Genomic DNA, 25313 nt, shown 5'->3' with positions numbered 1-25313 from the left:
ATCATCTCTCCATAACCATTCATCTCTCTCTCTCCCCACCCACCTCTCTAGCTAACTAGCTACTGCATCTCATCACCATAGTATCTTAGTACCTTCCTCAAAGTCTCAGGTGCACTTCATAGAGTCTCTGACACTTTTCTGGGTTAGAACTCATTCCACGAGGAGTACCGGTAGTTTGGAATAGAGAGCCTAATCCGAACTACCTACTCTGTGCTGCGTGTAGCCACGGGCACGGAGTCCGCACTAACGGGCATTTAAAAATGGCGGCGCCCGGCAAGATGCAAATGAAGCCCGGGATATTTAAATCCCGGGCTTCATTTGCAACTTCGGATGCCTACATTAACCACCCTAGTTCGAACTAGGGTGGTAGTGTAGACATACCCTTGTAGTCCTAGCCTTCACAGCCTCCTCTGGCAAGGAGTTCCACAGGTTGACGACGCGCTGTGTGAAGAAGAACTTTCTTTCATTAGTTTTAAACCTGCAACCCATTAACTTCATTTGGTGTCCTCTAGTTCTTCTATTATAGGAACTAATAAATAACTTTTCTTTATTCAACCTCTCCACACCACTCATGATTTTATAGACCTCTATCATATCCCCCCTCAGTCTCAATGCAGATGGGGCAGTATCTTCATCACTAATTAGGGGGTTCAGAATGGGGTCTCTCTGCACCTCCCTGCTCCAATCTCTCTGTCCTAGACACCGGCTTTCCAAGAGCAAGCTGAAAAAGGTCATGCTGGGGCTTTCCCATCCTGCTCCCCCAAAGGGAAAACAACACCCATTCCTATCTCTGGCCCACGAAAGCTCATCATCTAATAAACCATCTTGTTAGTCTTTAAAGTGCTACATTGTCCTGCATTTTGCTTCAACTACCCCAGACTAACACGGCTACATTTCTATCACTATCCTATCTCCAGAAATCTCCCACCCCAGCAAAGGCTGCCAGGGCCACAAGGAAAACATGTTGTGGCGAAACCGGCTCCTGTGAATCCAGTACAGGTGCTAGCGTGGGCCCAGTGCAGACAGGTGTGTTTTCCTTTCTATGACCCAGACATGGCTTATAAATAAACAGTGATCAGGTGATCCTGCTGCCTCTGCCATACCCCGCCGCATGGTCCCTAAACGAGAAAGCGCTCCTTGTTTCAGGCAGGGGTGTGAGCCAAGCCAAGGGGGTTTGTTTTTTCTTTTTAATGCTCCATGCCTTGGCTGCTTCTGCAGACCTCACTGCGAGACAGAGCTCTTGGGATCCGAGGCAGAGCTCTGGGCACTTCAGGTCTCCTGCCAGGCAAAACCCAGCGACCGCTTTTGGAGTGCTCCCACCTGGAAGGGGAGATGGAAACTGGCAAAGGAGAGAGCTCGAAGGAGCCTGACGGCTGTGGAGACAGAAGAAATGGGTGGGCTGGCCCCCTTGCTTCACCAGGAGTAGGAAGAGAACGTGGTGCCCAGACTGGATGTAAATCGCCTACGATTGATGGCAGCCAGAGTGAACTATAGAGCGTATTGTGCTCAGTCCTGAAACGCAACTAAACATAAAGGGAGACCTTTCTTCTTCCAGCCGGGAGAGAGAGAAATCTATTACACTGGGCAAGTTAAGTGCCAAAGCACTCAAGGTGGCGTGTGTCCCGTGTGCAGAAATAATGTGCTCATACCATTTAAGCCTTGGCTCTCTGGCTGCGCTGCCTGCTAGCATAAGTGTTACTTAAGAAGAAAATTACAGGAGAAGAGGAAAACCACTTAGCATCGAGTGTTCATCCCAGAGCAAGGCTGGGGAGGCTGCCTGAGCAGTAGAGGGTCCAGATGGTACAACAGTTGAGTTGGCAGAGCATGTCTTGGCTTGTAATGCAGGCAAGAGGTCCGGAAAGAGGGACTGGGTGGGCAACGGAGGGAAGAACATTAGCACATACTGGGACTCATCCAAAGCCCCTCTGAAGTCAATGAGAGGCGGCTCTCAGCCCCTCTCACTGTAGCAGAGGGGGATGTGTGTTTTATGCGTTGAGGGACATTTGCCAGGCTGGTGCTGGGAAGAACTGTTCTTTCGCGCTCAGCCAGGACGAGGCTGAAGGTCATGCCAACATTTTACATGCTTGGAGAAGTGAGAAGTGACTGTGTGTCCCATGAATAATCCTGTCAGGAATAGCGTTAGAATGGTCCAAAATCAATACTCCCTTGCAGCCAAGTGTCGAGGTCAGAGGATATGGAAAGCACGGCCAGGAACCAACCTTGCTAAAGGCTTAATTGCTTCCTTTCACCGCCTTTGGACCTACTCCTCCAGCTCCAAAAGGGTACGTCTACCCAGCAGCGGTATTTCAGAAGAAGCTATTTTGAAATAAAAACTCCCAAATAATTTTTTTTATATATGGAGATATACCTATCTCATAGAGCTGGAAGGGACCTTGAGAGGTCATTGAGCCCAGTCCCTGCACTCACAGCAGGACCAAGTACCATCTCTAATAGATTTGCCCCAGATGGCCCCCTCAAGGATTGAGCTCACAGCCCTGGGTTTAAGCAGGCCAATGCTCAAGCCACTGAGCTATCCCTCCCACCTTAGCTTATTTCACATAAGAACATAAGAACGGCCGTACTGGGTCAGACCAAAGGTCCTTCTAGCCCAGTATCCTGTCTGCCAACAGTGGCCAGCACCAGGTGCCCCAGAGAGGGTGGACCGAAGACAAGGATCAAGCAATTTGTCTCCTGCCATCCCTCTCCAGCCTCTGACAAACAGAGGCCAGGGACACCATTTCTATCCCCTGGCTAATAGCCTTTTATGGACCTAACCTCCATGAAATTATCTAGCTTCTCTTTAAACTCTATTATAGTCCTAGCCTTCACAGCCTCCTCTGGCAAGGAGTTCCACATAACGCTGCTGTGTAGATGTGCCCAAAGGGTCCTGCAGTCAACCGGAACCACTCATTCCTTACTGAAAGGGTCAGCCCCTTTGCTCATAGAGCCTGACCAATGGGAGAGACAGACATAAAACAGCTTGGACGGTTAAAAACCCTGGTGAAAAATTGTTCTCTTTGGCCTCGGAGGACAGGACAAGAAGCAACGGGCTTACACTGCGGCAAGGGAGGTTTAGGTTGGACATTAGGAAAAACTTCCTACCTGTCAGGGTGGTTAAACACTGGAATAAATTGCCCAGGGAGGTTGTGGAATCTCCGTCACTGGAGATATTTAAGAGTAAGTTGGACAGACACCCAGCAGGGATGATCTGTTCTAGATGGTATTTGATCCTGCCCTCAGGGCAGGAAACTGGACTTGATGACCTCTCAAGGTCCCTTCCAGTTCTATATTTTATGATTCTATGAAAGAACCTGAAAAACTTCGAGGTGAATGAATTTAAGCTTTGGTCTCAGATATTCAAAAGTTACCCCGAACAGGAAAGGTTAAGATTCTTCCCTGCACCTCCTATCAATTCATGGCCAAGAATCCAGGCCTTCCTCTCCTGCTATCTCGTCTAATCATCTCCGCAAGATCCTTCTGGGCACCATTGTCTAAACACTTCCACCAAATCGAATATGTTTAGAAACCTGAACAAGAATACAAGCCGCCCTGCTGCTCTCCAGTCTCTCCATAGAAGCAGCAGCTCCCAGCATGCTGCCTTAAGAATGGATGCATTTCAGGTCCAACGCTGGAAACTTGGGTCCAAGTTAGAGTGAGAATGGAGTGCGCTGAAGCCATGCAGAAAGCATCAGGCATGTGGAGAAAGGAGCAGAGCCAAACCCACGGGCTCCTCTCCAGCTTGTCAGCTCTTCAAAGAAAATACGCCCGTCATTAAGGAGAGAAGCTGAGCTGTAGTTTACCCAGGGATCGGGCGGACAGAAATATTCAATAAAGGAGCTGTAGTTGATGGAATTAAATCTATCAAAGTGAAAAGAGGGAGAAAGCAAACAAACCAGAGAACAAATATTTATAAGTCATAGAATGAAAGCGATTTGCAGAGTAATTGAGATGTAACACCAGTGACCAAAAATGGAAGAAAAATTCTTCAGCAGAGGAAAGGAAGTATCTTTTATTTAGATATTTTGTTTTTTATTTTTCTCATGCTGGTGTGGTGGGGTCAGGAGAACTGCTGGCCTTTGATTTGAAGTGTGGCCAAGCCAAGTAGAACATGTGTTAGCAGGCGCTGTGGTTTACACTAAGAAATTGCTTTAATAGCGCTCGACAGCTTTTAAGTGCATTTTTATGATGATGATTTTTGTTTCGAACGGCACAAATGATATGCATGTGGCACGAGGCTTCCAAAAGGGTTCTAGAAAGTCATCCCGGGGCGGGAATGCTCAGCAGAATCGGTTTCTCATTGAGGGCTGCTGGAAGCCTTCCAGAGGGGACACAGACTGTGCTGTGGCTCCACTCTGTGTAGAAAACACATTCCCTCTTACAGCTTCTCTGTCTGACATCAGAGGGCACGGCTGTAGCAATCGCCATGACTGGGAAAGATCACCGATTATTGTCTCCTTGGCTTTGTCTCAATGAGAGTGAGTCACTGTAGCCTGGAAACCGCTGACTCTTCCACAGACGTGCGAACGGGTCCTGAGACATATAATTTTGTCAGCGCTTTTGATCAACTCTTTTGTGGTGGTTGCCATCAAAAAACCAGCATTTACCCACAGCTGCCACCCGCAGGCACCTGAAAAACCACCATCCTTCTCTCCCATGCTTTCACGTGGAATGGAAAACCACCTGGTCCAGGGTACCGCTGGATATTAATGGAAGGTAAAGGGTGATTTTTTTAATGTCACTTACCAGCTGTTCAGCACAGGAACAGAGACAATGCCATGTGTCTTAGGTGACCAACTTCAAGAGGAATATGGTGAATAATTAACACAAACCGGTCACCAACCACCCATAAGCGAAGACCAAGAGCTTGTCTACAAGGTGAATCACTGCATGTTAAGGATATGACTCTACCGGGCACTCTGAGCTCGATAATTTGCTGTGTGAACAAGCCCTGATTCAGTAAGAACCTGCTCCCAAGCTGAAGGAAGTCAAAGGAGTGATTTCTGCTGAGCTAAGTGGGTAGTGGATCTTGACCCACCACTGTTAGACAAATGCTTATAAATAGTGACCCCTACTTGGATGAATGGGAGTTGGTTCACCACTGACGGACTGAACAGGACAGGGGCGACCGTCAGAATAATGATTGCTTGAAACGGACCCTTTGTCCATTTCCAGGACGGCTGGAGAGTTGGACCCCCTTATTTACCCAAGTGTTTAAAAGTCAAAGCTTCTTTTTTAATTGCAAAATTGCTAACGGGAATTTGTTCTTTTTGAGTTTGAATTTGCTGTATCCGCCTGCAGGGAGTTTTTACAGCTAAGTTCGAAATCCTGTAACTGGGGGCCGATATCATGGAAATGCTAAGAGACCATTATCTATAGAAGCATACGCACACCATCATAGGAAATATCCCACTTCCACACTGTTCTCCCAGGGATCATAGAATCATAGAATAATAGGACTGGAAGGGACCTCGAGAGGTCATCGAGTCCAGCCCCCTGCCTTCAAGGCAGGACCAAGCTCCGTCTACACCATCCCTGACAGATGTCTATCTAACCTGTTCTTAAATATCTCCTGAGAGGGAGATTCCACCACCTCCCTTGGCAATTTATTCCAATATTTGACCACCCTGACAGTTAGGAATTTTTTCCTAATGTCCAATCTAAACCTCCCCTGCTGCACTTTAAGCCCATTACTCCTTGTCCTGTCCTCAGAAACCAAGAGGAACAAATTTTCTCCTTCCTCCTTGTGACACCCTTTTAGATATTTGAAAACCGCTATCATGTCCCCCCTTGATCTTCTTTTTTCCAAACTAAACAAGCCCAGTTCATGAAGCCTGGCTTCATAGGTCATGTTCTCTAGACCTTTAATCATTCTTGTCGCTCTTCTCTGTACCCTTTCCAATTTCTCCACATCTTTCTTGAAATGTGGATAAACGGAAGCACACTTCATTACCATGTAGCTCTGAGAGTTTCTGCTTGGGTTTTGCTTCAGTCAACAAGCTCCCGCTACCCTTTAGACTGAGTTTTTCTTTTCCCGACTTGCCTCGGCTCTTTCATCAAACTTCCCCCCCTCCAAAAAGCACACATTAATTAGGGAGAACGGAAGCCATTAAACATCTAAGGCAAGAAGAGCAACGCAGTCTACAGTTCAGGCCTGGACTAGACCCTGATGCCCTATTAGGTCAAAAGTCTTGCTATGAAGAAGGAAAAATGGGACTTATTAAACGCCTTTCGTATTTTCATTTGGAGGCTGGGAGGTTAGGTGTGTGCATGGGGAGGGTGCATGCATGGGGGAGGAAAGGGAACCAGCAGCCCATGAAAACAGATTGCGCAATATTTTGCCCTGCACAGAGCTCCCATTGAAAAACCCAGGAGTTCTGCTTTCAATAACCCTGCTGTTAATAATGCCCCATTGAGTCCTGAGAGAAAGGCAGTATTGACACGCTAAGGGGCTAGCTCCCCAAGAAGGGTCTGAAAAAAAAGGGGGCGTGGGTTGGGTTGCTGCTTGGTTTTAAACTTCACTGTGTGGCCCTTACAGTAAAGCATGGCTACAGAAAAATAGGCAAAGCCCGGGTGTGTAATCTATTTGCAGCAGATTTTGTATCCGTCAAACACCAGCAATTGGCTTTGTCGGAAATGTTGCTCTTCACCCTGCCTGGCTTCTCCCATGGCGGGATTTGCCTGCCCTCCACTTCAGGTACTTGACCCTGACCTTAAGGAGAGGCTAGACGAACGCCTAATCCCCGGGTTTCAGATGGGGATTTTAATTACATTACATCTGTAAAACAGCCAGAATGCAGGGGCATATCAGCAGCACTGGGCGCAAGATGTCAATGCCAATACCAGTGCTGGGGGTAGAAATGGGAGGCATTACAAGAAGCAATAGGAACACATGATGCAGAAAGTCAAGGAAAAAGCTGATACAGTTTTGCCTAATGACTGCAGGATTTGCCCAGCAAGATTTTAGCCTCTCCTCATTCCTGCCAGCCTTTCAGGACCTTTGATGACCTCTGAATTCCCTCCAATTTGTCTCAGTCTCTTTGGTGCTTAAGTCTCCAGTGCTGAATGTGTTATTCCCATGGGACCTTGGAATGAGTAAGGACTTCAGGATCCCATCCTAGCTATGGCTAGCTTAATTGGCAAAGCAATCTCTAAGGACTTACGCCAAAGCCCACTGAAATCAATAAGGGTATGTCTACACTACAAAGTTAATTCGAACTAACAGACATTAGTTCGAATTAACTTTGATAGGCGCTACACATGCAAACCGCTAGTTCGAACTTAATTCGAACTAGTGGAGCACTTAATTCGAACTAGGTAAACCTCATTCTACGAAGACTAATGCCTAGTTCGAATTAACTAGTTCGAATTAAGGGGTGTGTAGCCACTTAATTCGAACTAGTGGGAGGCTAGCCCTCCCCAGCTTTCCCTGTTGGCCACTCTGGGCACCACCAGGGAAACTCTTCTGCCCCCCTCCTGGCCCCAGAGCCCTTAAAGGGGCACGGTCTGGCTATGGTGCCTGTGCCAGGTGCAAGTCTGCCAGCACCCAGCCAGCAGACCCTGCACCTGGCACAACACGAGCCAGCCACCCGCTGCCACCCAGCCCTCCGCCTCTTCCCGGGACCAGGCTGGCGGCTCCCAGGAGCCTGCCCGGGGCTGCAAGAGGCGGGCACCCGCCTGGTCTAGTGCAGACATCGTGGACCTCATCCACGACCTCCACACTAGACACAGGAAAGTGGCGTCTAGGGCAGGATCGCTGCCAGCCTGGCCACCCAGGAGCAGGTTGGCATGAAAATCAAGGTGGTCCAGTGAGACCCCCGACCCTGAGCCCTGAGCTTAGAACAGCCATACTGGGTCAGAACAAAGGTCCATCTAGCCCAGTAGCTTGTCTGCCGACAGCGGCCAACACTAGATACCCTGGAGGGGATGGACCGAAGACAATGACCAAGCCATTTGTCTCGTGCCATCCATCTCCAGCTTTCCAAAACAGAGGCCAGGGACACCATTTCTACCCCCTGGCTAATACCACTCCATGGACCAAACCTCCATGACTTGATCTAACTTCTCTTTAAACTCTGTTCTAGTTCTAGCCTTCACAGCCTCCTGCAGCAAGGAGTTCCACAGGTTGACTATTTGCTTTGTGAAGAAGAACTTTCTGTTATTAGTTTGAAGCCTGCTACCCATTCATTTCATTTGGTGTCCTCTAGTCCTTATATTATGGGCACTAATGAAGAACTTTTCTTTATACACCCTCTCCACGCCACTCATGCTTTTATAGACCTCTGTCATATCCCCCCTCAGTCTCCTCTTTTCTAAGCTGAAAAGTCCCAGTCTCTTTAGCCTCTCTTCATATGGGACCTGTTCCAAACCCCTGATCATTTTAGTTGCCCTCCCCTCTTCCACCCTTTCTCTTCCCCTCTCCCACCTCCTTTTCCCAGTCTCCCCCAGTTTTGTTCAAATAAAGAGAGTTTCTATTTTTGACCACACGTGTCCTTTATTTTGTACATCAGGAAGGGGGGCTAGGGAGGGGTAAGTGGAAGGAGGTGAGGGAGGAATTGGGTACGAGCCCCCGATGAGGAGGACTGGGGTGGATCTGCGGGCTCCTTGGGGTGGAAACTCTCCTGCAGCCCCCCGATTGACTCCCCCCCGGATGGCAGCCTGCGGCAAGTGCAGCCGGGCTGATGGCTGAGTGCTGTGATGTGCCGAGTGTGGGCACTCAAGGCACTCCAAGCCAGGACTGCTTTGCAAGCAGGGAACCCCTGAGAACTGTCTGTCCAGGGTGGGAGTCACGACCCTTTAAGCACAGCCCTCGGCTAGCCTGAGACAGCAGCTCCACACTCTAAGTCCTAATCTGATGCCCTGCCGGCACTGCTTCCGGCCATCCTTAACCTCGGTTCAGGGTCCACTCAATGTGGACATGCTAGTTCGAATTAGCAAAATGCGAATTCGAACTAGTTTTTAGGTCTAGATGCACTAGTTTGAATTAGCTTAGTTCGAATTAACTAATTCGAATTAAGTTAGTTCAAATTAGTGCTGTAGTGTAGACATACCCTAAGAGTCTTTCTATTCTATTCTATTCTATTCTATTCTATTCTATTCTATTCTATTCTATTCTATTCCAGATCAGGCCCTAGGCGAGGCCACAAGAAAAAGTGCCAGTGATGCCTGCTACAGAGAGAAGGTGGTAGGTGGTGGTTTTGGGACGAGGAGGGGTAAGGAGGGCATGAGTAGAAGTGATGGGAGAAAATTAAAGATCACTAAAGCTGATTTCAAGGGATACTTCCTACGAGTGGTCCCTGATCTCTCCAGGGCAGCTTTTCAGACTAGATTGGACAAAGCACCACAAAATGTACCGACATAAATCATTCTCGTCTTCACAGGCAGGATGGACTAGAAAGCCAAAACCAAAGCGGGTCTTCTTTTTTTACCTCTAAACTCTATGAGACATAAATCATCCGCTGAGAGGCACTCACAGCTGGCAGAAACCCGCCTGCTCCCAGAACGCCAATATGTCATTTGTTACTTCATCATCTCCGGGGATGCGTGTTGCAATTACCCAAGGCTTGCATTGCCTGTGTGGCTGCATGGCTACCGGCCACCTCCCCAGTGAGCCAAATCCTCGCCTTACCAGCAGCTCTGCTCAATAGCAGTGTATAACAACTGCTACCAAGGCTAGTGTAGAACTCCAATCCCTCCCTCGCTCCAAGGAATGCGTCTGTCTCTCTGCGTGGCAGCTCTGCTGCCATTCAGGGCAGCTGAACGCCGGCGTAAGATGTGAGTGATGGCAAGGCCTACCCAGTGCCAGCTTCTCTCTGACTGAACGAGAATCAGGGGGAGCAAACAGGTCACATAGTCCACAAGAGAGTGACCCTCGTAGTGTCAGAGCTATAAGGCAGAGCAAAGATATGGGAAAAATGACCTCAGATCCTCCACCCAAAGAGACTGTGGGGAGAGCAGACAGATCCAGGGCCAGCCCACAACGCTTTGGCACCTGAGGCGGTGAGCTCAAATGACGCCCCCATGCCCTCTCGCTGCACTAGCAGCAGACACAATTTTCTACCCTCTGGGTCCTAGTGGTGCCCCCCCCCCCCACAGTCTGGCACCTGAGGCGGCCGCCTCAGTTTGCCTCATGGTAAGGCCAGTCCTGGACGGATCCCCCCATAAGCCACTCCGTCTTCACGGCAACATGGAACCTAGCCTCCCCCTGCAGCCGGGCAGCAGGACCGAGGGGGCTAGAAGGAAGTGCCACTTTATGCCCTTCCCCCAGCTGTGCCAAGCATAAGCTGGCACAACTCAGCATCAAGCCCTTTCTTATAATAACTGTCATTAATTCTTTCTCCTTTCCCCTCACGTTTTGCTGCTTCCACCCCATCAACTCCTCCCACCTCTTTACGGCTGCCCGTGGCTTCCCTCCTGTTCCTGTTTTTGCATTTGTTTCTCCACTTGCTACTAAGTTCAGCTTATCGATTCTTCCTCTTACCTCCCGTTTTTTCACCTTCTCATGCGTGCTCACAGGAGAGCCCATTCCTTGCACGTCCCTCTCCAGTTGGGCCTGTCTACCTGCGTCAGTTGGCATCTAGAACCTTCAAAGCCGACTCACCTCTGGGGTATTAATATTTGTCCAGGATGGAACACGCCCTGGAAATTAGATCCGGCCTGCTGTTGCCGACCAGTCAGAAGGCTGGATTCCATGACATCAAACACAACAAGTGTGACATCATCACAATCCTGCCTCCCGGGCTGAGCATAGATGGAAGATAGGTCATTTGTTACCTAGTAACAACTGCTAGGGATGCAGCATAAGGTCAGAGCTGAAATGCCCCATAAACCAGCTCAAGGAAGGCAGGCCGTTTCGTTGATTGTCAGGAAGATAATGAATTAGGACCTGAACAGATAGGGTCCTCGCTGTTTCCTACCCTCTACTGCATCCTGTTGGAGTCATGTAGGCCCACTGTGTCTGGAGAAACACCCCAGACCTTGACATCTATAGAGATTATGTCTGGAGATTGAAGGAGTTCGCTTGCATGACTGATAAAGCTCCTCGGATTGTATGCACGGCCGCTCTGGGCAATTATGGGCCCTGGGGATCTGTCCCAGAGGCCAGCAAAGGCAACCTAATACAGTGTTATGGGAACTTTTTGGGGGTTGGGGGCTGCTGACCCACAGAAAAATCAGTCGGGGGCTGCACACAAGTGAGAAACAAACATACAAAACAAAACAAAGCGGAAAAACCAACCCTCACTGATGTGGCCCCCAACTGAGAAGAAAAACATTCCCCACATTCCCTTCTCACACCAGAGCCTAACCGAGCCCAGGCTAGTAGATTCTGTGTGCTCCCGCCTCGAGGGGGAATGGCGTGGGAGGGCTGCAGCACCAGTGTGGGCTCCCCAATACTGGGGGGGGGGTAGCCCTGAGCTTTGGGGGCCAGATCCAGTCAAGCCAGAGGCTGCATCCGGTCTGGGCCTTAGGTTCCCCGCCCCTGGTCTAAGAGCATAGGAATAGTCTTTGCTCTTCTCAGCATCTGGTGCTGGAATTACATACAGCTCTGTGGGTGTCTCAGAGTTTGCCCTATTATTCATGCTAAATTAAAGCACAGGGGACATCAGAGGGTAACCAAAGCCAGCCAATACCCCCCCCCACACACACACCCTCCAATCCCCTCCTGCTTTGCCTGGATCCAGTCTTCTCTAAGTCCCTCCCCACAAACAGATCTGTAGATCTAAGTTCTCTTGGGCCCTGTATCTCAGCTTAGCCAGGATTTGGCTGCTCTGTGCTAAACGTGACACTGTGTGCGAGAGCCTTGGCTCCTGGAAAACCTACATGGCCCCGGCTCTCTCTAAGTCCCATCTGAGGCCTGTGCAAACCTGCCACTGACCCAGCTATACCTCAGAGCAGAACTTTGTCTTGGGTTTACAAGAGCATTAGACCAGCAGTTTAGACTGAAAACTTTGGGCCAGATTCTGCAGTCCCTGACATGGGTGTAAATCCAGAATAACTCCATTGGCTTCAGTTTACACCAGGGTAACTGAAAGTAGGATCTGGACCTCAGTGTTTATACTTGGTGTGACAGACCCGGGGCAGCTGGCTATAACAGTTTGTTGGAAGGCAGAAATGCTGGGTGAATGGCTTTTTGTTTCCGGAGTGAATGGCCAGAGACTGCAGCCACGTAATCAAGGCAGGCACCTGAGGCTAATAAAGAAACAGGCTAATCAGGCACCTGCAGCCAGTTAAGATCTAAGGGGTTGCTTTAAAAGGTTTCCCCCCAGGTCAGGGTGGGGGAAAGAGAAGAGGGATGGGCTGAGAGGAGGAAGTGTGTTGCTGAGAAAGGAAAAAGTCATTCAGGGAGAGGGTATTAGGGGAGTGTTTGGGGAAGTGGCCTAGGGAAAAGGCTGTTGTATTGGGGCTAGAGGAAAACCCCTGTCAGTTGCTGCTGCCTAGGGTCCTTGGGCTAGACCCAAGAGTAGTGGGCAGGCCTGGGTTTCCCGTAGCTCTCCCCACACCACTAAAAAGTCTGATCCTGGAAAAAGGAGGCCCAGGGTGATGGTGGGAACTCCCCGCCCATCCTTTGACTCTGCCAATGATGAAAATGGCTCAGTAAGTTGTGGCCCTGACCTCTAGAAAAAGATGAGAGGCAGGGTGGAGAGTCACCATGAGGATATAACGACCGCCTAGAAGTACAGGACCCTCGGGGCATGGCTGCAGCTTTGCTCCATTTTCCACACTGCAGCTGGGACTTCCCTGCTGCTCTGCAGTTCATCACTGTCTGCCGGCGGTGGTGTATCAACCTCCTACGTTTGGTCCCCGTGGCTGGAACCCACCCTACCCCAAAGGAGTGTCTGTGCTTCCTGCCTCTAGCCGGGATTTCTTCCTCCTTTCTCTTCGGTGCCTGCTGCACACATGGGCACTCTGTCCAGTGGTGGCTTTCTTTCCCCAAGACCTCTGATGCCTTCTCTCATCACTGTGTGTCCTGGGCAGCTGGCCGCCTCGCTCCAGTTGGTGCCTCCCCAGCCTGAGTTCCTGCTCATGCTTGCTGCCTTCCACCACTGCTTTTCCTTCCCACCATGTGCCACCCTTCAGCCCATCTCTGCTGTGCCTTCCCTCTCTGGTACCATGCGCGAGGAGCTCACCCAGCAGCTGAGCTAGCTCATGATTTGCGTGTGCCGTGCTGCTTCTAGTTGTGCAACTCTTCTTGTTTACTGTCTCCGTGTCCAGCAGGATGTTGTTGTGTACAGACTTGCATCACTCCCTGCTATCCCACCCTTTCCTGGCTCCCCTGCCGCTCTGCCAACCCACCTCAACCCCGGCCTTGCTGTTCCAGAACGTCCCTTCTGCACCCCCCCAAAGCTCTGTCAACGTGCCAGTCCTGACATACTCCAGCCTAATCTCTCCACCCCTCCTCCCATTCCCTCTCCACTTTCCTGCGCAGGCAGCACAGAGAAATCAATTCTTTCCAAGTTGGCTGCTTGGGGTTATTTTTGCCCTGCTGTTGGGGATGATTATCTGGTTTAGGGGGATGCTGGTAACTAGTTTAGTCGCCAAGTTTGCCCTATCTTAAAATGATTACAATCACTGTTTACAGCCCATGTCTTACAGATTCTAAATAGGATGGTTTTCTAAAACCAAACTGCCTCTCCACAGCAAGGAAAACAAACAAGACGAAAAAATAGACACAGTTTGTATAGGACCTACAAAATATGCAGTGCCTGTGCAGCTCCAAGTAACTTAAAAAAAATACTGTGCCCAGAGCAATTTTGATGTGATCACTGGTACTAAGACATGGACAAAGAAGAACAATAAGAAAAAAAACTCCCATTAATGTCAAGGTCTGTTTTGAACAAAGGGAGTAAGTCAGCCTTGTGTCTAAATGATAAGATTAAAAATCAGACGGGGAAAGCCCAGTATGTCCACATTTCCAGGAGACATTTACGCAAACCAACTTCTATTTATTATTTAGAAAGTGCTGGCATTAGACTTGGAAAGAACTCACTGCCTTGGGGCTGTGATGCGGAGTGTTTTACAAACATTAACGTGCTTCCTGGGAAGTTGGGCACAGGAATCCCCGCTTTTACAGGTGGATCAAATGAGGCAGGGGGAGGTTAAGTGACATGCCTGGGATGAATCAAAAAGTTGAGGCAGAATAAAAAGCAGAGCCCCCAAATCCTGATGTCAGCCCCCTTTTCTATCTGCCATATTACACCACCGTGCTTCCCTGTGCGTGCATGGATCCTGGCAGCAGTGAAAAGACACAAGGCTGCTGTCCAAAAGATAGAGCTATCTAGCCCATCTGTGTTTCTGCCATTGTTTCTTCTATAGTACCTCCCGCCCCCCCAGCCTCTACTAAATTACTAAACATGAGAACAGAGAGGCTACATCTACACTGCAAAGTTTTTGCGCAAAAATGGCCATTTTTGTGCAAAAATCTGTGGAGCGTTCACACCTCAAATGCGCTTTTGCGCAAGTAAATCAGCAGTAAAATGGCAGAAGAGAGGGCTTTTGCCGGTGTAGGTAAACCTCCTTCTACGAGGCATAACTCCCTTTTGCACTACAGCAATTGTGCCAAAAGGCAAGTGTGGACACTTCAGAGGGGTTTCTAGTGCAAGAATCCCCTATGGGAAAAATCACAGGTGGTCTGATGACCATTCTGTGAATGGCCATCAAAGCTTTCTTGCGCAAGAGCGTCCATTCAGTGTGGACGCTCTCTTGTGCAAAAGTGCATCGCTTTTGCGATGCACTTTGAGGTATGGACGTGTTTTTGTGCAAGAACTCTTCCGCAAAAGACTTCCTTGTGCAAAAACCGCACAGTGTAGACGTAACCCTAATGTGTTCCAGCATATGTAGATCTAACCATAGAGTGTCTTGGGGAAGGCAGCAGAGATGCTAAGGCAGGGACTGAGTTAATTTCCTCTTTCCTTGGAATGTTTAGAGCTTGGGAAGGCAGGTGGAAAACTCTCCCTGTGGAACCAGTGGGGCTTTCTACTTCTTTCTGCCATCACCATCCCAGTTTGTTTCTAGGGCAGATCTTCCTCTTCCTTGCTCTGTGGCGGTGCCCGCTCCCACCGGGAACCTGCAGTGAGAACAGCACCCACATTGGACAGTGGTTGCGTTTTCTTCCAAGCCCCCAGATTGCCTGGGTGGGGGAGGGGGGAAGCATTTTGGAGCCTTCTGAATCTTTCTTCCCACTTCTCCATGCTGTGCCTGGGATGCTCTGTCTTGGGCCGTGTGGGGCAGCTAGACCAGCTTGAACTTCATGGGCGCCAAGGTCCCAGTCAGAGCATCCCACAAGTGGAGGAGAGAGGGATGGCAAGAGAGTGAGTAGTGCTGAGTAAACTCACCCAGCTGTTCCACTGAGTCTACAGAGCTACAAGAGCCTCACAGGGGAACTCATCCAAGAAGCTGAGCTGCAGCTCCTGCCGGGGTTGCCCTGCGGTCCTAAAGCCCGACTGCTCCTTTGAAAGTGCAGCTGCCCCGTTTTGCTGGTAACAGGCAGAGGCTCTTAACCTTTCCAGACTATTGTGCCACGTCTGGAGGCTGGTTTGCCTTGCGTGTCCCCAAGTGACACCTCACTTAAAAAAGACTTGCTTACACATCCCACATTGGAATACAAAAGCGCCCCAGCGCCCCATGACTGAAAAAACGCTGACTTTCTCCTCACCGCCATCTACAATATATGCGAGAGAGTGTGTGTGTCTGTCTGCCCGTCCGTCCATTTGTCTGTCTGTGAGTGTGTTTGTTCGACAACGCCTCCTCAGTGGGGAGAGCTAGGATCACCAAATTTGGCGTGCAGCTTCCGCTTTTCATAACCTAAAGCCAGGGCAGGGTTTGGTGGTGCCAAGACAGTGGGATGTGCCTGGAATGGGATTGTTGCTCATAAAATGGAGAGGGAGGGGTCTATTAGCCGGGAGAGGTCTACTATAAAAATGACCACGGGGTGGGGGGGGGGGCAGCAATGGGCCAGAGATGGGGACTGGGACAGCTCTAACCCCGTGGGCATAAGGGTGGAGAAAGGGGCAGCTATCTACTATATATCTGAGAGAGTTTGTCTGTTTGTGTGTCTGTCTGTCCCCCCGCCAGGGGACATGCACCCCTCCCCTGGCGGTGCCCACAGCAGCCATGGAGAGGCACTTCTCACCTGGCCCCAAGCTGCTGCAGTGACAACCCATCCTCTCTCCCGGGGGGCAGCCTGCACCCCTCATCCCCAGCCCCACCCCAGAGCAATGATATCAATGAAAACCAAAAACATATTTCAGTTAAGGACCTGAGCAATGCAGGGTCATTCCTCTAGTGTAATTAGAAAAGAAATCCATTGGAACATACATATTGGATTTACATGTCAGTGTACAGTACACAGAGCAGTATAAACAAGTCATTGTCTGACATTTTAGTTTCTACCAATGACACTAGTGCTTTTTATGTAGCCTCTTGTAAAAATAGGCAAAAAGCTAGAGGAGCTAATGTACCCCCAGGAAGCCCTCTACATACCCCCAGGATATGTGTATCCCTAATTGAGAACCATGAGCCTAGGGGCCAGAACTGGTGGGCGGGATCTGGGGGGAGGGGGAGGGGAGCCCCACGGCCCAACCCATGCTCTCTAGCACTGATGCCATTTTCTTTTCTTTTGGTGAGATGTGAAGAGGGCAACTTAGAATGCACTCCCAGATCCCGTTGAAATGATAGGGAAATGATTCGGATCTAGCTTGCCCCAGGCTCAGTCAGGAGTAGTTCCCCTCCAGTTGCTGGTGTAAACCAGAGACAGTGAAATCAGAGTACCTCATGATTATGCATGGGCCTACATCTATGTAATTGGTGCTGTCATGTCACCGAATTTGAGATAATTACCACCTCCTTAGAGCCGGGGAAATCTGCAGTTCAGCCTCCCTCTCTGCAGAGTGAATGACAGCCCAGGTGCCTCGAACTAACGTTTGACTTTCCCAGGTCCCTGGGCTCTCGCTAGGATCTCGCGAATACACGCAACTGGTTTTTTATCATATTCCGAACGTGAGGCTTTTATTTCAAGCCAAGTCCTGCTCTTTAAAGTCAAGAGGAGAAGACTCCTGTGAGCAAGGTGAGCAACTGGACTTGCCAACGGATGTAGCAGGCAGACGGTACTTCCAATAGGACACAAAGCTAGTTCTTGAGGACTGCTGGTGTTGGAAGAGCCCTTGAGTCCATTACAAATCCTGCTCTGAACTTGTCATGGGACATCCGACAAGATATTTAACCTGGACAAGACCTTTAACCATTATCTGCCTCAGTTTCCCTATCTGTAAAATGGGAATAAGAAGGTTAATTCTTTTGGACGCTGCTTTGAGAGCTACAGTTGAAGAGTGCTGAGTGCAATTAACTATTCCTGTGTTGTTCATTATCCAGGATTCTATAATTAATCACCGTCCTTTCCTCTTTACAAGGGATCTTTCAATGATTATTCAGTGTTATTATTTATTTGCATTACTGTAACACCTAGGCTGGGCTCTGCTGTTTATCCATCACTATTCCAGGTCTAATTCTGCCACCAGCTCTTTATATCCTCTGGACACATCTCTGCAAGGGTGAGAATGGGAAAGCGGCAGGGGTGGGGCGGAGGAGGTTTTTCTGCAGTCTTAGGAATTTGCCCTGCAATGACTCCAGAGAAACATATTTGTTGTGCCGGGCGAGTGGCGGGGAATGCCAGACAACCCTACCAGCAGCTCTGATGCCTCGGGAGAGTAAAGCATCCTGTTTAAAACCCTCAGGTTCAGAAAAATGAACATGCCTCCAGGAATGTGGGCAAGAAACCTCTGCGTGCTGGTCCTGGATTAGTTTCCTGCACACATCTGAGAAGGAGGCCTCCTTGCTGCAGCTCTGAAGCAGGGGAACAGCGCCAGTGTTAGGACCCTGCAGGGCTCTGGGTTTGCCAGGTTTTTTCCTTGAGTCAGTGAAAGAGCTGGGAGGGGCTGAAACACAAGCTCCCCATAAACCTGGCTGCTTAGCCTGTCTCCTGGGCAGATGTTACAACTTTCTGCCTTCTCCAGTCTGTTCAGGAGGGAGCTTTCTCTCTTTTCCCCCCTGGCTTTGCTCTCTCCTCACTTTGTTTGCAGTTAGAGCAAAGCTAAGCAGGGAGCGCCCAGAGCTCTTTGTCTAGCCCTGAAAAAAAACTGTGGGGATTCTTGAGGGAGCTCATGTAGAAGACAGAGCAGGGGGGAAGGACAAACAACCACACAAAACAAAGGAAGAAAGCCAGGAGAACAATGGTGAACAATGATTTCAGGTCTTGCCAAGAAATCTTTCCCCCGCAAACTGTGAAGAAGGGAGAACATGGCTCATCACGGTGGAGTCAGGAAGAGGACTCAGCCGCTGTGAGCTTGAACTTTCGCTCCATCTTCCACCGCAGTTTACATACAAAGATCATCTTCTGAGCTCCGTGAGCCATTTGGCTAGCCCAGCGTGTAAACAGCTGGACTGGACGCGAACCCAGCTTGGTCGCTAGCCGGTTTTTGAGTGGTTGTGTTAAAAACTGGAGACAGAGGGGCACTTTTGGAAACTTCAAGTCACAGAGGAAATTAACTTTATGGGGCATGTGCCTTTGATTGTAGCAGCTTGAAGATTATTTTCTTTTTACTGAAAACAGCCCTGCAGCACTGGTGGATTTAATTGCTTCTCTTTTTTTTTCTAGAGAGAGAGAGAGGAGGGGAGGAGAGGGGAGGGAGAGAGTTGTTTCTATAAAACTTGCCAAAGGAATTTGGAAGGACAAACCCTAGGGTGGGAGGGTAGATTGTGATTTTATTTTTGGAAGAGAAAGAGATTTCCCGTGCCTCTTTCTCAGTGTAAGATGCTGGGACAGTAACTTCCCTTAGAAGCCTGGATGCTTGGTCCAGCATGGCTGTTTATGCCCTCACAGGTTTCTCACTGGTCAGCCTACTTAGTTTTGGCTACTTGTCCTGGGATTGGATGAAGCCCAGTTTGGTGACAGATGTTTCCATGGAGAAATCGCTCCCTTCTTCCTTCTCCAGATCACCTCACATCATCTTCATTCTGACTGATGACCAGGGGTACCATGACATCGGGTACCATGGCTCAGACATACAGACACCAATGCTAGACAGGCTCGCAGCCGAAGGGGTTAAGCTGGAGAATTATTACATCCAGCCCATCTGTACCCCATCCAGGAGCCAACTTATAACGGGCAGGTAAGACAGCAGCGGCACCTGCTCGCTGTCCTGGGAAACTTAACAGTTACTTTCCTTCTTTTCTGATTGGTTAACTCCAGCTTACTGTGGGCAGGTAAAATGATAGGTGTTTATGGGATAGCTCTCTGGAAAATACCCAGTGTGCTTGTTGTGCTGACAACAAAACTTTGAGGACCTCTTGGAAGGATCCCTTGGGAAAGAATTGTTTTGCGTGTTGTATAATAAATTACTTAAAACTTTACACTGTAGACTCCATGGGGCAGGGATCTTGAACCATGCTGAGTCCCTATTTAAGCAGGTACAACTCCCACTGAAGTCAATGGACATTATGCTAGGGCTAAATTTGGTCCCTTTGCCCTGGATGGTCAAGGGTTCACGTGCCAGCCTAGAACTTCAGTGACAGGGGCTTATGCCCCTACTCTGCCACTGATTTGTGTGACCTTGGGTGAGTCATTTAGTCTCCGTCTCCTTTCTCTGCCTGGCCAGTGGGGATAAAAGCCCTGCTCTGTCCCACAGGGGTGTGTGAGGCTAAATAAAGACAGTGAGGTGTTCAGGTGCTGTGAGAATGTGGGTCCGGATAAGTATTGAAGAGATTGAGCATGGTTGAGGGAACCATGCACCAGGCTGGGAATCAGGAGATGTGGGTGGTTTATTCCTGTCTTGCTGTGTGAATGCTGGGCAAGTCTCTTAGGCTACAAGTTTTAAAGGTGATAGAAATGTAGCCATGTTAGTCTGGTGTAGCTGAAACAAAATACAGGACTATGTAGCACTTTAAAGACTAACAAGATTAACTAATAAACTAATAAACCATCTTGTTAGTCTTTAAAGCGCTACATAGTCCTGTATTAAATTTTAAAGGCACCTTCAAGGAGGCAATCAACATCGCTAGCTGTTCTTAACACTCATAGCCTGTCCATGTAGTTCAGGTTTCTTGTCTGTAAAGCAGTCAAACGGTGCACACCCATGTCGGCAGAGCCCTTGGGAACTGACGGAGATAAAGCAAACAAATCAACAACCAGGTGACACGTGAGAACCTCCTCCATCAGGCCCCCAGACAGGAGGGAGACAGCTGTCACCTTTGCAAGCAGGTGGGAAAGAAAGCACTAGTATCTGCATGGCCATGGTGTTACGGTGACTGTCCCTGTAGCCAGACATGATACCATCCTTTCTTCCCTTTTTACACTGACTCATGGTGTTTGCTATGGCCATGGGGCCAAAAGGGGTTTTCCTCCCCTAGTAGTAATAACATTTCTTAACGTGTCTATGGTGCTTTTCCTGCTTGCTGTACTTTATAGCCTTTAATTGACGGATTCTCAATACAATTGTAAGGGAGGTATGCATCCTTGTAGACGGTACTGGCTGAGTCTCTGTTGGACCATGTGGTGTTTTCAGTGTAGAGGCATCTTAACTCTGTCTCTCTAGGGTAGCTGCATGTTTATGTACCTGGCTTGGAGATCAATGGTCATTGTATGCAGCATGCCTCATCTCAGTCTCTTGGGTCTCAGGGTCTGGGTGGAGTAGATGCCACCTTAGTGCCACTAGAAGCTAGAAATCACTTGAATTTGAGAACGAGAGAAAAGATGCTCATACTCTTAGGACAGACTTAATCTCCATATGGACCCTCCAGCAAACTGCTAGGTTGTGCAAGTCTCGCTCATCTTGTTGAGTCCTTGCTCACACAAGTAGTTCCATTGACCTCAGCAGGATGACTAATGCAAGGAAGTGCTCATCAACACACGGAAGGGTTGCACAATGGAGCTGTTTACTGAAGAGCAGCCCAATGACCGTCCGGCACTGTTGGCCTGAGGGGCTTGGCTGAACTGATTTTTCACAGTTTGTTCCTGGATGAAACTGTGATGGATGGGAGGGGTACATCATCCAGTCACTACAGGGTTAAACCAAGAACAGTGGGATCCAGGAAATGTTGGCAGGGAGCCAATGGTAAGAGCGGAGAAGATTTTTCGAAATGAAACAAGTTTTGCCTGTTTCATTCTCCTTTGCATGTGTGAGTTCAGAGTGGAGCTGGGGGAGAATGTGGACTGAGCAGAAATAGGACATGGATTGAATATCCATGTCTAAGGAAAGACACATAAACTTTGGAGCAACAGATGTAAGTAGAACAGGAAATGTTTAGTTAGATGTGATCAGGTTATCATCTTTGGATTTTTTGGTTGGTTCGTTAAACTCCACTGTGTTACCCCCATCCAGGGCCACATTATGACTTTCGTGGGCCCTAGGTACTTTTGCCTTCGTGGGTCCCTTCCTCCATAAAAAAAAATATTAAAAATTATTTTTGATATAACTTTAAATACTTCAACATTTTATTTTATTTTTTTGTTTTAGGCAAAATTTAATAGATTTTCATGGGCCCTAAAAGTTTCATTTTTTTCTGACATTTTCTTCGACCCTAAAAGTTCAGTTTTTTCTTCTGATTTTAAAATAACTTAAAACATTTTCGTGGGCCCCTAAAAGTATCGTGGGCCCTAGGCACTGTGCCTACTGTGCCTAATGGATAAGTCAGCCCTGCCTCCATCCCTCCCCTGTACAATGTAACTGAAACTGAATGCCAGGGAAGCAATTCTCTGTGCTTTTATCTGTTTTTTTTAGTTGCTCTATAACACCTGGCAACCAAATATGCTTTACCAAATATATCTTCTTTGTTTTGTCAATAAAATCCCCTTTTTAAGACTATGATCCAATTCCCGTGTTCTAAAAAGCAGGAGGTTCTGTGCGCATGTGCCTGAGACTAAAGGTCTACTATTAAGTTTGTTTTTAAGCTCTCTCCTAAAGGAGGGTTAAAGAACTTGAGGTTTCCCCCACAGGAAGAAATTCCCAAGTGTTTGCTCCTGGGGGTTTTGCATTTGGGTGGTGGCAGTATAACACCCAAGCTCAGGAAGGCTGTGACTGTGGGGAGTTTTGAAGTAGAAGCCTTTCATGGCAGGATATTTTTAAGGTATCTTGTGGGCCCCACCTTCTGCACTCAAAGGGCCAGATTGAGGAGCAGCCTTGACAGAAACATAAGGCTCTTAATAATATGGAGATATACCATCTCGTAGAGCTGGAAGGGACCTTGAGAAGTCATCAAGTCCAGTCACCTGCCCTCACTCAGGTAGCCACCATGAAGGAATGGCACCTCAGAGCTTTTCCAGATCAGAACTCATTTCTCTTTTTTTCCTTCGTTCCCCGGCAGGTACCAAATCCACACCGGCCTGCAGCACTCTATCATCCGGCCCCGGCAGCCCAACTGCTTGCCCCTGGATCAGGTCACCTTGCCCCAAAAGCTGCAGGAAGCCGGCTACTCGACACACATGGTGGGCAAGTGGCACCTTGGCTTCTACAAAAAGGAATGCCTGCCCACCAGGCGAGGCTTCGACACCTTTCTGGGCTCCCTGACCGGCAACGTGGATTACTACACCTACGACAACTGCGATGGTCCTGGCGTCTGTGGCTACGACCTGCACGAAGGGGAGAACGTAGCGTGGGACCAGAGTGGGAAGTATTCCACCCTCCTCTACGCCCAGCGTGTCAGCAAGATCCTGGCCACCCATAACCCCAAGGAGCCCATCTTTATCTACGTGGCGTTCCAAGCTGTGCACACACCCTTGCAGTCCCCCAAGGAGTACATCTACCGCTACCGCTCCATGGGTAACGTGGCACGACGCAAATACGCCGCCATGGTGACGTGCATGGACGAGGCCGTGCGGAACATCACCTGGGCGCTCAAGAAATATGGCTACTATGACAACAGTGTGGTCGTGTTCTCCACGGACAACGGCGGGCAGACTTTTTCGGGGGGGAGCAACTGGCCTCTGCGGGGCCGCAAAGGGACCTACTGGGAAGGTGGGGTCCGGGGCATCGGCTTTGTGCACAGCCCCCTCCTCAAACGCAAGCGCAGGACCAGCCGGGCATTGGTCCACATAACAGATTGGTACCCCACACTGGTGGCCCTGGCTGGGGGCAACGTATCAGAAGCCGAGGGCCTGGACGGGTACAACGTGTGGCCGGCCATCAGTGAGGGCAAAGAGTCCCCACGCACTGAAATCCTACACAACATCGACCCCCTCTACAACCACGCCAAGCATGGCTCCTTGGAGGGTGGCTTCGGCATCTGGAACACAGCTGTGCAGGCCTCCATACGGGTGAGGGAATGGAAGCTTCTGACCGGTGACCCTGGCTACAGCGACTGGATCCCGCCTCAGATGCTCACCAACTTCCCCGGCAACTGGTGGAACCTGGAGCGGCTGACGGACAGCGTGCGCAAGTCCGTCTGGCTCTTCAACATCACGGCCGACCCCTACGAGCGCGACGACCTTTCGGAACAGCGCCCAGACGTGGTAAGGGCTCTCTTGAAGAGGCTGGTCTACTACAACCGGACGGCGATCCCCGTTCGGTACCCGGCCGAGAACCCCCGGGCCCACCCGGACTTGAACGGTGGTGCCTGGGGGCCGTGGGCCAGCGAGGAGGACGCGGAGGATTGGGAGGGAGGTGGCGGGCTGCTGAAAAATAAGAACAAGAAGAAGAAGTGCAAGATCTGCAAGCTGCGCTCCTTTTTCCGGAAGCTGAACACCAGGCTGATGTCAAATCGCATCTGAGCGGGGCATCACAGAGCTCCAGGTGCAGCTGCTTGAGGAGGGGTGGTCCAAAGGGCCAGGACAACTGGAGAGAGTGAGGCAGATGGCCACAGAGCAACAGCGTGCTCTCGCTTTTCCTCACACCAATGGACACGCTCACAGGGCTGGTCATGCACAAAAGCCACCAGTTGTCTTTCCCTCCGGATTCCCCAATTTCTGCTCCTGGGGGAGCAGGTGTCCAGATGGAGGGGGGGCGAGGGAGCGCGATGAGGGTTCTGCAGTTCTGGTGAGTGCCTGTTACATCGGTCGCCGGTTATCAAACTGTCTGGCCCATTCAAGCCAGGGACCAGTTCAAACGCACCATCCTGAGAGCAAAGCTTTAAACATAGATCAAACCCAAGGTACTCAAAGCTGCAGAGGGATGTTTTTGAGTGGTTTGTAAGAGAACATAAGAACGGCCAGACTGGGTCAGACCCAAGGTCCATCTAGCCCAGCGTCCTGTCTGCCGACAGTGGCCAATGCCAGATGCCCCAGAAGGAATGAAAAGAACAGGGGATCATCAAATGATCCATCTCCAGGACACCATTCCTACCGATTCTGGCTAATTGCTATTGATGGACCTGTCCTCCATGAATGTATCTAGTTCTTTTTTGAATCTTTTTGTAGTCTTAACCTTCACAATATCCTCTGGCAAGGAGTTCCACAGGTTGACTGTGTGCTGCATGAAGAAATACTGCCTTTTATTTGTTTTCAACCTGCTGCCTATTTTGATTTGGTGACTCCTAGTTCTTGTGTTATGAGAAGGAGTAAATAAATGTTCCTTATCTACTCTCTCCACACCAGTCATGATTGTATAGACCTCTCTCATATCTCCCCTATGCCGTCTCTTTTTCCACGCTGAAAAGCCCCAGTCTTATTAGTCTCTCTTGAGATGGCAGCTGTTGCAGACCCCACATCATTTTTGTTGCTCCTTTCCAAACATTTTTCAATGCCAAGAGATCTTTTTGGAGATGAGACAACCACGCCTCGCGGCACGATCCAGCTCCTCTGGCAACACAGCTCACTTCAATAACAGCCCATTCCTGCTTTCAGCAGATCAGGGTGGAGGGCTGGCCTGCTCTCAGGGCAGTTTCCCCTGATGGTCACTCTCTGTAAAACGGAAGCTTAGTGACCAGGTGGAGCCAGGACCAGCAAGAGAATACGATGGACCCAAAGGCAAACAGACTGTCTGTGGGCCTGGGTCAGCATGGTACCGCAATGTTCTGGAGACGTATTTGCACAGAAAAGTTGCAGGGTGTTACCTGTTTCAGTGTAGAGCAACCCCAGTTGATACTCACTTTCTGTGCGCATTCACGCCTGTGTCCATGGTGTATGGAATTCACTGACATGCCACCCCCCAACCGCAGTTTTGAAAGAAGGCAGCTCCCTGGTTCTCTGCTCCCACGGGTGCCCTCTGCCAGGGTATCTCTACACTACCCTCCTAGTTCGAACTAGGAGGGTAATGTAGGCATACCGCACTTGCAAATGAAGCCCGGGATTTGAATTTCCCGGGCTTCATTTGCATAAGCGGGGAGCCGCCATT

At 49.4% G+C, this 25313-nt stretch overlaps 2 protein-coding genes across 3 annotated transcripts in view; one reads left to right on the top strand and one right to left on the bottom strand.

Annotated features, from left to right (window-relative positions):
- TCOF1 (treacle ribosome biogenesis factor 1) overlaps positions 1-10588 on the bottom strand; it is a 76462-nt gene extending 65874 nt beyond the window's left edge. Inside the window, exon 1 of the mRNA XM_025179029.2 lies at positions 10478-10588. Coding sequence (XP_025034814.2) covers positions 10478-10573 — 96 coding nt within the window. The 5' untranslated portion in view covers positions 10574-10588. The remainder of the gene's footprint in view (positions 1-10477) is intronic.
- A 7328-nt stretch (positions 10589-17916) lies between these two features.
- ARSI (arylsulfatase family member I) lies at positions 17917-24564 on the top strand. 2 transcript variants are annotated; one of them, XM_075900546.1, is made up of 3 exons: positions 17917-18614; positions 18984-19160; positions 22351-24564. In XM_075900546.1, the coding sequence occupies exons 2-3, from the start codon at positions 19066-19068 to the stop codon at positions 23750-23752; spliced, it is 1497 nt and encodes a 498-aa protein (XP_075756661.1). In that variant the 5' UTR covers positions 17917-18614; positions 18984-19065; the 3' UTR covers positions 23753-24564. The 2 variants fall into 2 exon arrangements, with proteins under 2 accessions (XP_075756661.1, XP_006138300.3); XM_006138238.4 differs by lacking the exon at positions 17917-18614 and having other exon boundaries at positions 18635-19160.
- The last annotated feature ends 749 nt before the right edge of the window (positions 24565-25313 follow it).

This window comes from Pelodiscus sinensis, chromosome 17 (assembly GCF_049634645.1).
Source record: "Pelodiscus sinensis isolate JC-2024 chromosome 17, ASM4963464v1, whole genome shotgun sequence".
In the NCBI taxonomy this organism is placed as follows: Eukaryota; Metazoa; Chordata; order Testudines; family Trionychidae; genus Pelodiscus; species Pelodiscus sinensis.
The sequence above is the reverse complement of the archived record's forward strand: the minus strand, read 5'-3'. Positions and strand labels throughout refer to the sequence as shown.

Excerpts from the sequence above, each read along its gene's own strand:
- ARSI (XM_006138238.4), top strand. The coding sequence starts at position 18,850 with ATGGCTGTTTATGCCCTCACAGGTTTCTCACTGGTCAGCCTACTTAGT. Across the intron at positions 19,161-22,350 it reads AGCCAACTTATAACGGGCAG|GTACCAAATCCACACCGGCC; the intron begins GTAAGACAGCAG and ends GTTCCCCGGCAG.